Genomic DNA, 17,074 nt, shown 5'->3' with positions numbered 1-17,074 from the left:
TCGCCCTACTTGGCTACAATCTTTCCTTCTACTTAAAGTCTTGAGTGTCCTTAAGCTTTCTTTATTTTCTGGAATGTTCTTTCTTGAACCGGGGTATTGTATTGTTGGATTGTTATCTGCTTAACCACTACTTTTCTTACATGACTATTTCATTAAATTTGATATATTGGTTATCTCTTTGAGTTCATTGGGTTGTCCTTGGCTATTATTTTCCTGACACAAATTGGCGGCTCAAGAATGTCCCGCCAAGCTTTACCATTACAATTGATGGAAAGCTCTTCAAGCAACTATATGAAGTATCCATGGAAATAAAGAAAGATGAGCAGAAGCAATGAATTGATGAAGGAATTGGTATGTGTAGAGTTTTCTTTATATGCTTCTTGAATGAGGTTAGGACAACCAACAAGTAAGGGTAAAGAGAATTCTTGATAGAAGACTATCCTAAGTGAATTTAGAAGAAGAGAAGATGCAATTTTGGTAATTCTCTAACATATATTCCAAGTTCTCTTTTTACAATGGTTGAGCACTCCTTTTATAGGAGAAGGAGTGACTCAAAAAATTAACAAAGAAGGAACACAAATACATGAACCAAAGATAAATATATTGAACTTTAAAAGCTTATTGAATCTTCCTTGACTAGGTACAATGTTTGGGAGCCTTCTTCTTCCTTGACTCAAAAACAACCCAAAAGAAAAGCATAGCCCAAATACAAGGCCTTAAAAAAGACATATGTACATATTAACAAAGCAGAAGAGAAAGGTCGAAAAGTTAGTAAATTAACCTCCATAAAAGTATAGTTCTTTGAAACCCTTCTTCTTCCAATCTTTTAGCAATGGGTCAAGTTGTAGCTCACTGGATGGATCTCCATCAAGCTCCCTAGATGGGTTTCCATCATCAATGGTCTCAATGTTAAGCTTTTCTTATACTGGGTTTCGAAACGCCAAATTTCTCCTATTGGAATGTGAAGTTGATCTTGCCTTTATACTTTAGGAGCCTTCTCCTTTGAATGTGACTAGATAAAATGCATGTCAGCCTTCTCCAAATTCTAAAAGTTATTTTAAGCCCCAAGCAAGCCCAAAACACCTTTAATTTGTTGCTCCCACCCAACAAGCTTATATTGAACTCAAAAAACAACTCATGAGGTTCATGTTGACTAAAAAACAACCCAAAATAAAACCTTGGCCCAAATACAAGGCCTTAAAAAAGACATATAAAGGAAGAAAAGCTAGTAATTATCTGAACAAAAACAAATAACACATTAATTAGATAGTAATCACATAATTAGATAATTATCCTCCACTATTATTATAGGCAAAATTTACATTTAATACATAAAGTTGCATATATGCAAAGTTGCACATTGCGAAATTTACTTTAACAATAACACAATTCTAAAGTTGCACAATACTACATCTGTGCATCCAGAAAAATCAAGCAAAAAATTATCATTTACCAAGATACCAATAAGTCTCAGTTATCCTATAACCAGACCTAATATGCTAAATGTTAAATATGATAAAATTCTGAAAGCAGTTCATCTTCTACATAACTAACATGCCAATTTATTTTGTTAAAAACCAAATTCAATTTCTAGATAAGCATTTTAAATATATTATACTGGAGACCAAATAACTAACATAAATCTACCATTAAAATATACCATTACAGAACTAAATAAAGCAGACATATAAGCATGCATCTTCTTCATTGATGACGATGAATAGGAACCTGGGAGCGTAATGGCACAAACGGGCAACAACGACGATGAACGGTGGTGGCAAAAACGAATGGTGGGCAATGGGGAGAAACAAAAGTGGTGGCAATGGCTCACGAGATGGCTGCCGGCAATGGCCCGCAAGGTGGTGGCAATGGCCGCGAGGAAGACGTCGTGCCAATGAAGGAAGACGTTGCGCCAATGGAGGAAGACGAAGCACCAATGGGCTGCGAGAAAGTAGAAGAGTGATTCTTGCACGACGAAGAAAAAGAAGATCGCAACAAATAGCAGAGGAAGCAGTAGGAAACGAATCTGGGCGGAAGACAATGAACAACGTAGGTTAAAATTTTTTGAGATTCTGGTCATAAGTAAGTCATACTACCTCGGTTCACCCAACAATTGAGGCAATATACCCCTTATTGCCTCGATTATTAGTACAATCGATGCCTAAAACGTTTAGAGAAAAATCAAAATAAAAAAGCAAATGGTAAATTTGAAATTATTTTCAACTTATATGCCTTGGTTGGCGCTATAACCGAAGCATAATGGGCTTTTGACAGCGGGTCTAAAGGAACCGAATCAATAGGGTTTGACAAAACAAATTAGAACGTTCGAGTTAGCAAAACTGTCAGGCCTTGGACAGGACATACTTCCTCAATTTTGTGAGTAACCGAGGCAATAGGTCCTCCCCTGAATTATGTTAGGGTACGTTAGTGGTTGCAAAGGGATTTGACAGTGTTTTATGCTTTCGTTCCCCTCTAAACTGAGGCAGTAGGTCCCTTCCAGAAAAGGCGTCAGATGAAAAGTCTGGCTTGCAGTGGATTCAACAAGTTATTATGCTTCAGTTGCTCTTATAACCGAGGCAATAGAGCCTTTCTGCATCAGTTGCCAAAGAACCGAGGCATATAACTTCGCTATTTTTACAGAAATATCACCGCTTTTTTATATGCTTCGATTTTTGTAAAACCGAAGTGTATAGGGCGCGTTAAAAAACAATTTTTTTTACTAGTGAATGTTAAATTCTTACAATTCCACAGACCATGACAACATCCTTCCTTATAGGTTTGATTTTTGCATGATCTTCTATATCGAGTAGTCGGTTTTGATGGCTACAATATGGCTTTGGAAATAGGGTGTCAGCCTCTTATTGTGGTGACAAGGAATAACCACACTTTCTCCACCATTTGGTATATTGTTTTGACATCTTGAAGAGTCCTACTTATGAAGTATATGAGTTTTTTCTCATTATAAGTCTCATGAACAAGAGTTGCACTGATGGCATCTATGGTAGCCGTTTTATAGACTTAAAGTGGCCTAGTAATATAGATTCCAAAGGATGGGCAAGGATGTCAAGATTTGCTCGACTTGCTTGAAATAGTCCTAGAACTGGCAATCCTAAACAAAAACTTGGTATACTTCGTCAGTTATTTTATCATTGTCCTGATTTTGTCAAGTAACTATGGGAGGAAACGTGATAGTCATCAACCTTCGTATTAGCTATTGGATCTCTTTAACATTCTTGTGGCTCCTCACACTAGTAAAAAAACAAGATTTTAACTCGCGCAATTGACATCGGTTAAGTTGTAACCGAAGCAAAAAATGGCGCGATGGCATTTTTGTAGTTATCACAAATGAATATGCTTCGGTTCAAAAAGAACCAATGCCTAAAACTGGTGCGGTGGCATTTTTGTAATTATCGTGCAAAGTATATGCCTTGGTTCAAAAAGAACCGATGCCTAAAACTAGTGCAGTGACATTTTTGTAATTATCGCGCAAAGGTATATGCCTCGGTTCAAGAAGAACCGATGCCTAAAACTGGTGCGGTGGCATTTTTGTAATTATCGCGCAAAGGTATATGCCTCGGTTCAAAAGGAATCGATGCCTAAAACTGGCGTGGTGACATTTTTGTAATTATTTTTTATTTTTTTGAGAGCATTTAGGCATCGGTTCTTTATAGAACCGAGGCCGTAGACCCTTATTGCCTCGGTTAAAAAAATAACCGAGGTAATAACATGTGTTTAGGGTTAAATTTCGCAAACAGAGATATATAGAAGTTGCGTCGCTCCTCTGTTTTCTCCCATTTTCTTTCGTTTGCAAGGGGGACGCTTCCTTTTTCTTCTCTGTTCTGATGGAGACGCGACGAAGGGATCTTTAATGGCATGATTGAGGCGCGGCGAAGACGCGGCGGGGGCGCAAGGGCAGTCATTCTCGTTCTTCTTCTCTTTGTTCTGATTCGCAACGAAGGAGGAAACTTCCTTCCGTCTCCTTTTTCTGATTTTGTTTGGGTTGTTTTATGTTTAATTGATGCTCTGTAGGAGTGGTGGAGTTTGATTCTCTACAGGTGGTGGTGGGAGCGCGTCGTTCTCGTTCTTTGTTCTTCGTAGTGGAATCTTTGATGATGGTGGTGTGAGATGGAGTGGTAGGCATTGATGGATTGTGGGCAAGGGCTAACAACTCATATGGCGAATGGTGAAAACGAAAAAAAAAAAACCTCTATTGCCTCGGTTGGATTTGAACCGAGGCAAAATCACACACCTTTTTGCTTCGGTTCAGAACCGAGGCAAAAAGCCTACCCCTTTTTGTCTCGCCTGTATATGCCTCGGTTGCGGAACCGTTGTATATAAGCGAAAATAACCGTTGTCGTTTTCCTTTAGTGTACTAGTGTCATATCAATCACAGCCTGACATTTATGAGATTGTCTCGATCCCTCTTGCATCAACATGAATCACATAAACTTACCTCCATCTACTCCATGTATTTCATCCTTATTGGAAATGTTAGTTAAGGATAAGGCACTTCACCGCTATATCATCTACATACACCTCAATATTTTCTCTTATATAAGGTGTTTGAACACTCTATCCATAAATCTATGATATGTTGCTATAGCAATTTTGAGGTAAGAATGTATGACCTTGTAGTCCTTTTCTTAACTTATTTGCGTTTCCTTAACTAAGTCAAGTGACAATCAGCATATACGTTGCAATTTTGTAAAATTTCATTAGAAGATTTTGATCAATTAAAATAGAAAATTTTCGTAATAAAAGTTTTCGTCGTTTACTTTTTCTCTTCCGAAGGCGCATCTCACGGACACCACAATAAATTATTAAACCCAAAATAAAAGTTGTTAAACCTATAATATTGTATCAAAAAAGGGTTTCTACACTTCCTTTGTTGTTTATGGAGGCATCCCCACACTTCCAGAACTACCCCTCCAAAAACTTGGCTTGACATGGCACAAAGGTATTTTAAGTAGCGTCAAACCTTACAACTTGACCTATAGAGTAGATTATTGAAAAAAAGTTGAATCTCATGCAAATAGATCTTTCAAATAGAAAAGTAAACGATGCCTTAGTTGTTGTGATAAAGAAATCTACCTAACGATACGTATTTAGTTGAATACTTATCACTATTTTTTTTTTGGTGTAAAAAAAGAGAGACAGAAAATACATTTTTAAAAAATAGAAGACAAAGGAAACTGTGATAATTTATGCATGAAAAAGAAAAGAACAAGAGATATAGAAAAACAAATAATAATAAGTATGAAAAAAGAAAATATCATATTGCGATCCGTCACATTTTTAACTTGAATCTTATACATAAATTTCTATATTTTCCATCAGTCACAGTTGCAGGATGATGTACCCTTTTGTCGTCACTGATCTCAAGATATTCTTAATTAATTTTTGATGCCTTCATTGCATAAACCAACAAACAGATGAACCTTCCTAGTTGGGGACTGAAACAATTAAAAGCCGAGATTGAAAACTTTCTCATTGTCTGCATTCATCAGATACAGATAGATATAGCTCTAAATATGATTTGCTATGCATTTCCACCCAGATATTTTTATATCAGGGAAAAGTAACATAACCAGAGAATCACCAGTGGCATGATCAAAATTTTCATGAACATGGCTTTCAAGAACCATTTACTGGTGTTCATCATGACGGTTCTTTTTTTCATTTCTAATGTTCAAGCACAAAACAATGACACAGATAGCATGCAAGATCTTCCTCAACCTGTTCATCCAAGCAAGATGGTTGTAGTATTGGCCCTCTCAATATTGTTCACTATATCATTTCTCTTACTTGTCTACATAAGGTTCCGCAGAAGCATCCCTCTTGAACTTACCAACAGAAGGAGCCCTGATTCACCAAATTTTCAAGCACAAACACAATCAAGATCAAGACATTCAGGGATAGACAGGAAAGTGATTGAAGCACTCCCATTTTTCATGTTCTCTTCCCTTAAGGGGTCCAAACAAGGCCTAGAGTGCACAGTTTGCTTGTCACAGTTTGAGGACACTGAGATTCTTAGGCTCTTGCCAAAGTGCAAACATGCTTTCCACATGAATTGCATTGACAAGTGGTTAGAAAGTCACTCTACATGCCCTCTTTGCAGGAATAATATTGACCCCTTAGACATCAAGAACTTCACCTACTCAATCAGTTCAAGGTCCCTAAGAGTTCCTTCAAATTTAACCGATGACACTAACCTTGAAATCTTTGTACACAGGGAACCTTCTTCCCATCAAGGCTCATCATCATCATCAAGGTTTAACATCGGAAGCATGTTTTGGAATTTGGGTTGGAGCAACAAGAAAAACCTTCTCGTTGACCAAGAGGTATGTGGAACAAATGGGACACACGTGCACAAGTTCTATCACAAAATTGTTGTCTCTGATGTTGTTAGAAGAAGCAGGTGGAGTGATCTTAACTCTTCGGACATATTATCATTGAAGAGTGAGATGATTCATCATGTTTCAATTGGAAGATTCTCTCCCTCTAATGAAACTTTTTGTGGAAATCCGAGCCTTTCCTCTATTTTCAACGAGGATGAAAGTTCATTTACGTTATTGAATATAGCTCAGAAGAGATCTATGTCTGATATTGCTCATATTCCAAGGTTGATAGAAACATGCAAGCAGAATATAATGGAACCAGGTGAGGCATCAAGTGGGAATAACGAGAGGGAGGAGAGGATGAGAAGGATTTGGTTGACAATTGCTCAACGAACAGTGCAATGGTTTGCAGGACAAGAAAGAAATTCAACAGATTTAGAGATAAAACATTTAGCTTCGGATGTTTGATTTGGTACAACTTTGTATCCAGCAACAAGTGTAAACTTTACTTTTTGTGCTTTTAATCGAAGATATATAAAAGGTTTAATAGTCTTTTGTTCTAATTTTTGTGGGACTTGTTTAATTTATGTTCTCTCAAAAAAATTTCATTGTAGTTTTCTTAAAGAAAATTAGAGTGATTCATTCTATTAAATTGATATTGACATTGTTTATTGTTTAGAAAGTGACCATATAAGTGATGACTTCGTATGATCAATGTAATTGGATTTATCTAATTAATGTGATAGTAAGGTAATTGGACTTACACAATGCTATGTGCCATTTACAATAAGACATTGTCACTCTCTAAACGGTGTAGGCATTAATTTAACAAAATAAACCATGTTGACTCGTTTTAACAAATATAAGAACTATATTTAAAAAAATTGAGAAACCATATTAATAATTTCTATAGAAATTGTAAACAAAAATGTTATGAAACCAACAAATAAACTAAGCTCTGGTTGAATAGATACTTATTATATATTATGTGGGTATAAGTTAATAACTTAAGATGATACATTGAATATATGATAACTTTTTTTTTTTAATTTTATCTCAATAAATTATGAAACAAAGCTTTTCAAGCAATATACTAGTTTAGTTATATTCTTTTAGAACATAATTAAATAGATCCATGAACTTAATGGTACTGAGGAATGGTTTCCAATCACAAGTTAAACACATTATAATAAAATAGGTATTTAGTATTGGCCAAAAGTCAATGCTAACAAGAAAAGATTATGCTAAATAGCAGTTAGTCTTTTTTTATCAGTAAAGTATATATACTATATATATTTGAAACTTAAGGTGCTCTAACCCTTATACAAAAGATATTTACATTGTTATTTACTTTACGTCTCTATAAGCATGATTAAAACATTTACATTTGACATCAAAATATCTCTATCTTATACCATATAGTCTATTATTGTCACATACATGAAACATTAATGTGCAGGATCATACTTCAAGATGTTGCTACCAACGCTTCAGATTGTTCGTATTAACATATTACAATCTGGCCTAACATAAGAAATGAGTTTGGTAGCTTTAGACATAGTAAATCCCATGATCATCTGGTTGTACATTGTAGCAACCCATTGTTAGTTAGCTCAAGTTTGTTGCAACATTAGGAGTTGAAGATACTTCTTTTTGTTTTGTTTTATGTCAATAGCCAACAACTTTGCTTTCCTAGGATGCTCTCCTCATCCATTTTTTCTCACATTTAATTTTCATATACAAAAACAAAATAAATCTCTGAGCTAAATAGTCTGAGTTATGGGTTACTTTTTTATTAGCTTGTCTTCTATTAAATGACTTTGTCTTACATGTAACGTTCATGTTATTGGAGGCAAAGTGAAGACAAAGTAACAACTTGAAAACCATATACAAATGTCCTTATTTATGTATATATGTGTAATGTTTTTCTCTTTGTGACCACTATAATATTGCTCTTCACACCAGTGTTTTGATCCATTACACAGGTCAAAGTATTAATCGGAGTATAAAAATATAGATTATTTATTTTTATTCCTTTTCTATGCCTAAAATCTTATATGCGTCATACATAATATTTCCAATACATCAACCCTCTCATTTCTAAATATAATGTCATTTCTTTCATTCCATATACACCATATAATGGCTATCCACACCCCCATCGAAATCATGTTTCCTTTCTAAACTTAATTCCATTAGGTAGAATTGTTTGAAGTGTGTCCTTGCTTGATTATGGTGTACATTACTAACTCTTATCCAAACATCACACATGTTCCATATTGTGCTAGCTATCTTACACTAAAAAAATAAGTGACTAGTTGTTTCCACACATTCCGCACACAAACACATAGATCATTTCCTAAATTACTATCCCTCTTTGTTATATTTTCCTTAGTGGTCAATCAATTTAATATTATTTTCCAAGTAAAGTATTGGGGTTGTAGGAACGACTATAGTCAGTGAAGTAGGGTACAAGAGTGTGACTGATTCTTTCCACTGTGGTGTTTATGATATAGTGATGCTCATGGTGTTTTCATGACTAGGATAGTGATGAAGGTGGTGTATATATGATGGTGATCATAGTGGTTGAGATGCTTCAGATGATGTGATGTGATAGCGATGTTACTATAATAGTTATAGTAAGTAGTTAGCATAGGTGCTAATGAGTGGATAGACCGAGGGTGTATGTGCAATGTTAGTGAGGACATCAAGGATTAGAGATCAAGGATCGATGATCGAGTAATTCGTTTTGATAGAATTGTTCTGTTAGAGGATTAGAGATCCTATTGTTATTACTAAAATATATGAGGTGTTTGATTATTGTTGATTTAATCAGTATGTTTATGTCATGTTATTATGATTTTTTTAGCGGTAGCTTACTCCATACGTGTTTGTATTATGTGTTTATGAATGGAATTATTGGAGATGGTCATATAATACGTTATACATGAACTGATGATGTTGTAGATGGTGTTGAGGCATGATAAATTTGGGAGATGACGAGGTACAAACTTGGGGTTTTATTCAAAGTTATTGCATTTGAATTTTAGACAAAGTAATTAAAGTTGTTTTATTTCCTTCGTTATTTCTATTGGACAAATTTTTTAGAACTATTATGTTTTGAAATAAATTATGATGTTAAATGTTGAGATTTTTGAAAATACATTTTCACGCAAAGTTATGTTTAAATTTTTACTAGTTTTTGATTAACCTGTGACATCCTGAAAATTTAGGGCATTACAGAAGTGGTTCTCTAACAAGTTGTTTCAAGTTGTTCTTTATTCCATCATGTGTCGAAGGAAGGTGTTACTTTCATCTCTTATCGATTAAGAGAGGTGTTTTCTACTTCACTTTGTTCATTACTTATATTGTATTGTTAAACCAATTTTAGTGAAAGGTTGATTACTTATTTTAAAGTGATTAACAACTGGATGTAGAATCTTTTGATTCGAACTAATATAAAAATTATTTGTGTGATTTTCTCTATCCCTTCATCGAAAAAAAAAATTAAAAGGGAAAACTAAAATTTTAATATAACCAATTTATCCCTCCCCTCTTGGTTTTGTGTCCGAACACGCTTTTAAACATTCCACTGCGCAATACCAATTCCTACACTTTTGTCCATATATTTGACAATTGCTTTCCTTTAAGTCTTAATCTCTCTACGTTCCTAAAGACTAGGAGACTACTAGGATATGACAAGAGGAAAGTTAGAGAAATGAAAATTTTCCTTACAAATCAAGACTCTCAATATGATTTCGAGTATAGGGCACTATTGTACAGGATAAGATCCAGATGACATCATCTCCTAAGATAAACATCATCTCGACCTTAATTAAGGAACATTATTAAAGTAACCAAATAATTAACATTCAAGTTAGAATACCCTAAATAGTCTTAGGCAACTTACCTTATGTAGATTCTCTCAAGTAAAGACCTATAAAATAAGTATAAGAAAAGGTGATTGTTTATGAGATAAAACTGTTCATTCAATTTTTTATCATATTTTAAATTTCTATATCTGATGAATGATTAACTTAAGCATTGGAGTGTCTTTATAAGCACCCACCTTAGCATTCTGGTTAGAGAGGATACATTCATCTTAGATCAAAGAAGCTTGAAGAAACATTTTATAAGGACATTATAAGAACAAATATAAAAAATGATTATCAAATAGAATAAATCTCTTAGGATTTCTTTATTTTCTTGGTGAATTATATGTACAATTTTAAAAGTAGCTTTATTTGTGTTGATGCCATTATAAATATCTTTAAATTGATTTATTTTCCCTATTTATATAGTTTTACCTAAAAAAATTGGGTTATATATGTTTTTAGTTTCTAAACTTCGATGCGAAATTTGAAATTTATTATTGTCCTAAACTTTGATACAGTTGGGTTAAGCTATAAAAAATATGAATAAATATAGTTTTTCTAATCCAACACTTCTAATTTTTCAGGCTTATTAAACAATATTCAACATTGACATTTGAAGTGAAATATGTTAAACAGTGTAAACAATTCAAATATTAGTCTAAAATGTGTTTAACACGTTAAAAAAGTTTAACGTAGTTAAGTTAAGGAAACTACATTTATTCATTTATAAAATTTAGATATTAGAATGTATCAAAGTTTGAGAGAAGAATTCTAATTTTGTGTTTAGAGAATAAAAATATATTTAACTCAAAAATTATTTATATATATTATATTAATAAAGACAATTGAATAAGTTAACCATTAAGAACAAGTATCCATTGCCTAGGAATGATGACTTGATGGATCAGTTGTATGAGGCTACTGTGTTTTCCAAGATAGACTTGAGGTCAGGATACCATCAGATTTTGGTTAAGGAGGGTGATGTGCAGAAGACAGCCTTTAGGTCTCGGTATGACCATTATGAGTATGTAGTAATGTCGTTCAGTGTTACTAATGCTCCGGCTATATTCATGGATTACATGAACCGTATCTTCAGACCATTCTTAGATAAATTCATTGTTGGCTTTATAGATGACATACTTATTTATTCTAAAACTCATGAGGAGCATGAGGATCACCTTAGGACAGCACTCGGTGTGTTGAGGGAGAAGAAGTTGTATGCCAAACTGTATAAGTGTGAATTCTAGATGGAAGAAGTGTAGTTTTTAAGACATGTAATCTCAACAGGAGGTATCTATATGGATCCTACAAAGGAGCAGGCGGTGCTTCAGTGGAAGAGACCTCAGTCGGCCATTGAGATAAGGAGTTTTGTGGGATTGGCGGGCTACTATAGGCGGTTCATTGAAGGATTTTCTAAGATAGTAGTGACGTTGACACAATTGAGTAGGAAAGATCAACCTTTTGCATGGACCGATCGGTGTGAAATTAGCTTTCAAGAGCTAAAGCAAAGGTTGACAAGTGCTCCCGTGTTAGTAATTCTTGACACAGGAAAATCTTTTGAAGTTTTCTGTGAGGCCTCTTACCAAGGGTTGGGCTATGTACTAATGCAAGAAGGGAAGGTGGTTGCATATGCTTCAAGGCAACTTAAAGTTCATGAGAAGAATTACCCCACTCATGACTTGGAGTTGGCAACAGTGGTGTTTGCATTGAAGATATGGAGGCATTAATGGTGCACAGTTCCAAATGTTCAGTGATCATAAAAGTCTGAAATATTTGTTCGAGCAGAAGGAACTGAACATGTGGGAAAGGAGGTAGATGGAATTCTTGAAAGATTATGAGTTTGAGCTGTCATACCACCCGGGAAAGGCCAATGTTGTGGCTGACGCATTGAGCAGAAAGACTGTTCATGTTTCTGTGATGATGGTCTGAGAGATGAGTTTGGTTGAGAGCTTTAGAGACTTAAGACTACATTTTGAGTTGGAACTGAACAGTATAAGGTGTTGCAGTCTTAAGTTGACAAGTGACTTGTTAGACCGAGTCAGAGAGAAGTAGTCGGGTGATGTGGAAATACAGAAGACTAGGGAGTTGGTCGGTTCAGATAAGGGAAAAGATTTCAGTATAGGGACGGACGGTCTCTTAAGGTTTAAGGAAGGGTTTGTGTGCCCAATGACGAAGAGTTGAAGAGATCAATTCTTGAGAAAGGGCATCAAAGTCGTTTTAGCATGCATCCATGCATGACTAAAATGTATCAAGACCTTAAAGAATCGTTTTGGTGGTCCGACATGAAGGGTGATGTGGCTCGGTTTGTGTCTTCATGCTTAACTTGTCAAAGAGCTAAAGTGGAGCATCAAAGACCAGGAGGTTTGTTGCAGTAATTGGAAAATCCTGAGTGGAAATGGGATATCAATTTTATGGATTTTGTTACCCATTTACCCCGAACGGTCAGAAGTCATGATGTTATCTGGGTGATAGTGGACAGGTTAACTAAAAGTGCTCATTTCCTTGCCATTAACTTGAAGATGTCAATGGAAAAGTTAGCTCAACTCTACATTAAAGAAGTGGTTCGGTTACATGGAGTGTCGTCCAGTATTATATTTGACCGGGATCCTCGATTTTGGAAGTCTATACAGAGTCTGATGAACAGTCGGTTACAAATGAGTTCGCCCTATCATCCTCAAACGGACGGTCAGTCAGAGAGGACGATCCAAACACTTAAGGATCTTTTAAGGACGTGTGTCTTGGATCATTTGGGAGTCTGGGATGAAGTTTTTCCTTTGGTAGAATTCACCTACAATAATAGTTTTCAGACAAGATTTGGAATGACACCGTTCGAAGCTTTGTATGGAAGAAGGTGTAGGACTCCTCTTTGTTGGTTTCAGGAAGCAAAAGTGGTGTTAATTGACCTAAAGTGATTCAGCAGACTACGAAAAAAGTGAAATTAATTCAAGAAAGGTTGAAAGCGTCTCAAAGTAGGCAGAAGTCCTATGCCGATCGAAGAAGAAGACCTTTAGAATTTGCTGTTCGAGATCACGTCTTCCTCAGATTGAATCCTACTACGGGTGTTGGAAGATTCGTTCGGTCTAAGAAGTTATCTCCTAAGTTTATTGATCCTTATCAAATTTTAAGGCGTATAGGACCAGTTGTTTACGAGATAGCCTTACCTCCTCAACTAGCCAACCTTCACTCGGTTTTCCATGTATCGCAACTCAGAAAGTATGTGTCGGATCCTTCTCATGTGCTGGAAGTAGAAGATGTTCAAGTTAGAGAAGACCGTTCGGTCGAGATGCAGCCAATCAACATTACCGAGAGCCTAACTAAGATACTTAGAGGAAAATCCATCAGTTTAGTTAAAGTGGTATGGGACAAGAGAACAGGTGACTTTACCCGGGAATTGGAAGATGTCATGAGGGAATTGTATCCTCACCTATTCTCTAGTAAGTTCAATTTTTGAAGACGAAAATTCTTTTGTTGTTAGGGAGAATGTAAGAATTGAGAAATTCAGAGAAAGTGGGGAATGACGGTAGTATATAAATTGAGAAATACCAAAACTAAACCAAATACTAATATAATACCGAGCGCTAACACTAAAATAACTGCTAGTGTAAGACCGAGCGCTAACACTAGCATAACTGCTAGTGTAAGACCGAGCGCTAGCATAACTGCTAGTATAAGACCGAACGCTAAGACTAGCATAACTGCAGAATTACGAAGAACACTAAAATTTACCCAAAACCAAATATTTTTCTTCTAATCCTCCAAACCTGATTCTAATTGGTCACAATGCACTTGTTCAATCTCATCTCATTGCCCAAAAATTACTCCTAACCTCAAACTCTAATTTTCACCCTCTCACTTCCTCAATTTGACACTGGCCGAACACTTTTTCTGCATAATACTCCCCAAGTCTAGTTCACAGAGTTCAGTCCTCACATTCAATCGAAAAAAGAAATTCAACATGCATTTCAATCAATCATACAATTCATTACAAACATATAAACATACAAGTTAAATTATCTAGCTTCCCTTACCTCGAATGAACCATACAAATTATACACTTCCACTATCTTGCCTAACCCGCAAGTGACTAACTTCTAAGGCAGCCTACAAATATTTGATCGGTGAAAAGGAACCAACCAGAGGATCAAGACAGAAAACAGATTCAGAGGAGTACTTGATGACCACATGCAAGCTGAACAGTGCTTGCATGTAACAGAATATGCAGGAACCTCAAAGGACGAAGGAATTGAACTTACCAACTCCAAAACAACAACTTGATCGGTGAAAAGAGAAGCTCTTGGCACCAAGAAAGCTCAAGCACGACCTGATTGATGATCAGATGAAGAAAATGTGAGAATTTCTAGAGAGAATTTGTAGAGAGAAAGAGGAGAAAGGAAAAACTCATAAATTTTGAGAAAAGAAGTGCATGCAGAGAATGACACAAAATTTTGAAAAGTTTATTTATATACTACCGTCTTCCCCACTTTCTCTAAATTTCTCAGTTCTTACATAAACCATCATTTTATTTATAAAATATAGCTAATTTAAAAATATATATATATGTTATAAGTTGCTCAATACAAAATTTAGGCATATTTAAGAACTTGGAATTTGTTTAAACTAAAACAAAGTAATTTATTACATATTAGAAAAGCGAAAACATTTTCAAATATACATAATCTAATGAGAAAAAAAAATTAAAAGACATAATTGTCCAATCTGTACTTTACACATTTTAAAGGAATATTCCGTAAATATTACAAAAATATTTGACATTATGAACTTTTCAAACGATAATTCCATGTGGATTAAGGATTTTGATGACCAACAATTTTGAAAAACTTAAAATAAAATATTTAAATTTACATATTTAATTATTATCACTGATGTAATAAAAATACATGATTTAATATTGAAATCTCCTTATAGGTATAATTTTGAAAATGTATTTAATATAGATTTTGTTGTAAATAAGCATCTCTAATTCCATTATTTTATTCAATGGACCTATTTAAAAAAGTTCTATATTTAAAAAATAAATTATTTGAATAAAAAATTAGAAAATTAGTTATGAAAAAACACATATCAATTAATTTTTTTCTATATTCATAAAATATTATTATACAAAAGATTCATAAAATAAAAAACAAAATATATTGTAAAAATAATATTTTATCATCAAATAGGACAAGAATGGAACAAAATAGAAGAAAAATGAAAACAATAATGAGTTTGCTTTTAATTTTTTTTTTCGTTTTTAGAAACAAAAAGAGAATATATGAGAGACAAACAAACACGTGTCTTAAATAATTGAAAAGATAATGAGAAGAAAAAAAATCATAATAATTATATTTTTTTATTATATTTAATTTTTTGTTTTAATATTTATTAACATTAAAAGACATGTTTTATAACAAAAATAAAATAAAATCTTACCTAATTTAATTTTCCTAAATTTTTATTACAATACAAAAAAATTGAAAAATCTAGGTTCAAAGCACCTTACTCCCATGATGCTATGCTCCAAGGACTCAGTAAAAATGTATTTGCTTTTTTTTTAGTATTAAAGAAATGAGAACCCTAGATGGATAAATTTGAAAATTAGGATCAATTTATCACTTTTTGTGGTTTATAATTTTTATATTCATTTAAATAAATTGTCTTTATGTAGTAAAAAAAATTAAATACGTTTAAGTCCAAAAAAAGGAAAAAAAGAAATAAGCAATGCTAGCTGCCCCTTTGTAACAAATGCTTCAAACAAAAGCAAATATTGATTAATCAACTCCAAAAGAATGATTGTCACATCCTTCACCCATGCATGCTTAACCACAAATTTTTAATAAATAGATTTATATTTAACTCAATCCAACAATAAATATTGAACAAATAACATCCTCTCAACTAGTTAATGGTTAGTTTGTTTGTTTAAGTTTAATCTCTCTCATAATGGCTACATTTCTTGTGGCATGAAACCAATGAACACCTTCAATCATGCATTGCGCTTCAAGTATATCTTCACAGCTTATTTTCACTATTCCAAAAATATTGAATGGGTTCATTTCTTCACTTTATAAGCATGTTATGTCCACCAATGCATTTGATAGGCTTGTGTCATGCTCAGCAAAATTGCTAATGTCATCTTCCTTAACATTTGACAGAGTTAGAAACACATGTCACACTTCCAAATCCTTGTCTCATAAATAAGCATAGTGACTCACCAAAAGACTCCACATTTAGTAGTGTTTAGCATTTGTAAAAGAATAAGACCAAAAACAACATTTAAGGAATGTCCATAAGTTTTTCTTTAATAGTGATAGACTAAAGAGATTAATCACGAGTTATTAATTATCTTGTTATTGATCATATTTGACTTTAAGGTAGAAGTTGTTCATATAAGAGATTATATATTAATTTCAACATAAAATTTTAAGCTTTAATGTTTATGGATTATTTTATTTTGTTAAATATATTTTTACTCTTTAAATTTTTGAAGTAAAATTGAGATTTGTTTGTATTCAAATATTTGATACATTTTAATTTTCAAATTTTAAAAATAAATTAATATAATTCTTTTAACATAATTAAATTAAATATTTTTATGTGTCAAATATATTATAGGTTAGTATTTGAATTGTTTATGTTTTTCTTTTACAGTCCGAATAAATACATTTAACATATAAAAAATTAACAAAAAGATTATATTCAAGTATTAAAATATATTTAAAATTTTAAAAATTAAAATATAACAAAATTTAATATGAATCAAAATTCAAGTATTAGAAACATATTTAAAATTTCCTTTTTTATAACTAATTACATTTCTTTTATTTATATTGAATGTGAACTTTTACATCATTTAAATTT

At 33.5% G+C, this 17,074-nt stretch overlaps 2 protein-coding genes across 2 annotated transcripts; both read left to right on the top strand.

Moving 5' to 3' along the window:
* Positions 1-5,434: 5,434 nt before the first annotated feature.
* On the top strand, positions 5,435-6,901 carry LOC124822610 (putative RING-H2 finger protein ATL12). Its single transcript, XM_047294632.2, has one exon. The coding sequence runs from the start codon at positions 5,607-5,609 to the stop codon at positions 6,804-6,806; it is 1,200 nt and encodes a 399-aa protein (XP_047150588.2). The 5' UTR covers positions 5,435-5,606; the 3' UTR covers positions 6,807-6,901.
* Positions 6,902-12,028: 5,127 nt separating this feature from the next.
* Positions 12,029-13,664, top strand: LOC148205090 (uncharacterized). Its single transcript, XM_088102565.1, has 2 exons — positions 12,029-12,136; positions 13,134-13,664. The coding sequence occupies exons 1-2, from the start codon at positions 12,029-12,031 to the stop codon at positions 13,662-13,664; spliced, it is 639 nt and encodes a 212-aa protein (XP_087958691.1).
* Positions 13,665-17,074: the final 3,410 nt, after the last annotated feature.

The sequence above is a fragment of the Vigna umbellata genome, chromosome 1 (assembly GCF_029865625.1).
Source record: "Vigna umbellata cultivar VRB3 chromosome 1, Vumbellata_1.0, whole genome shotgun sequence".
Taxonomy (NCBI): domain Eukaryota; kingdom Viridiplantae; phylum Streptophyta; class Magnoliopsida; order Fabales; family Fabaceae; genus Vigna; species Vigna umbellata.
This window is presented reverse-complemented; position numbering and strand designations above follow the sequence as displayed.

Excerpts from the sequence above, each read along its gene's own strand:
- LOC148205090 (XM_088102565.1), top strand. The coding sequence starts at position 12,029 with ATGGAATTCTTGAAAGATTATGAGTTTGAGCTGTCATACCACCCGGGA. Across the intron at positions 12,137-13,133 it reads TTCATGTTTCTGTGATGATG|ACTACGAAAAAAGTGAAATT; the intron begins GTCTGAGAGATG and ends GTGATTCAGCAG.
- LOC124822610 (XM_047294632.2), top strand. The coding sequence starts at position 5,607 with ATGATCAAAATTTTCATGAACATGGCTTTCAAGAACCATTTACTGGTG.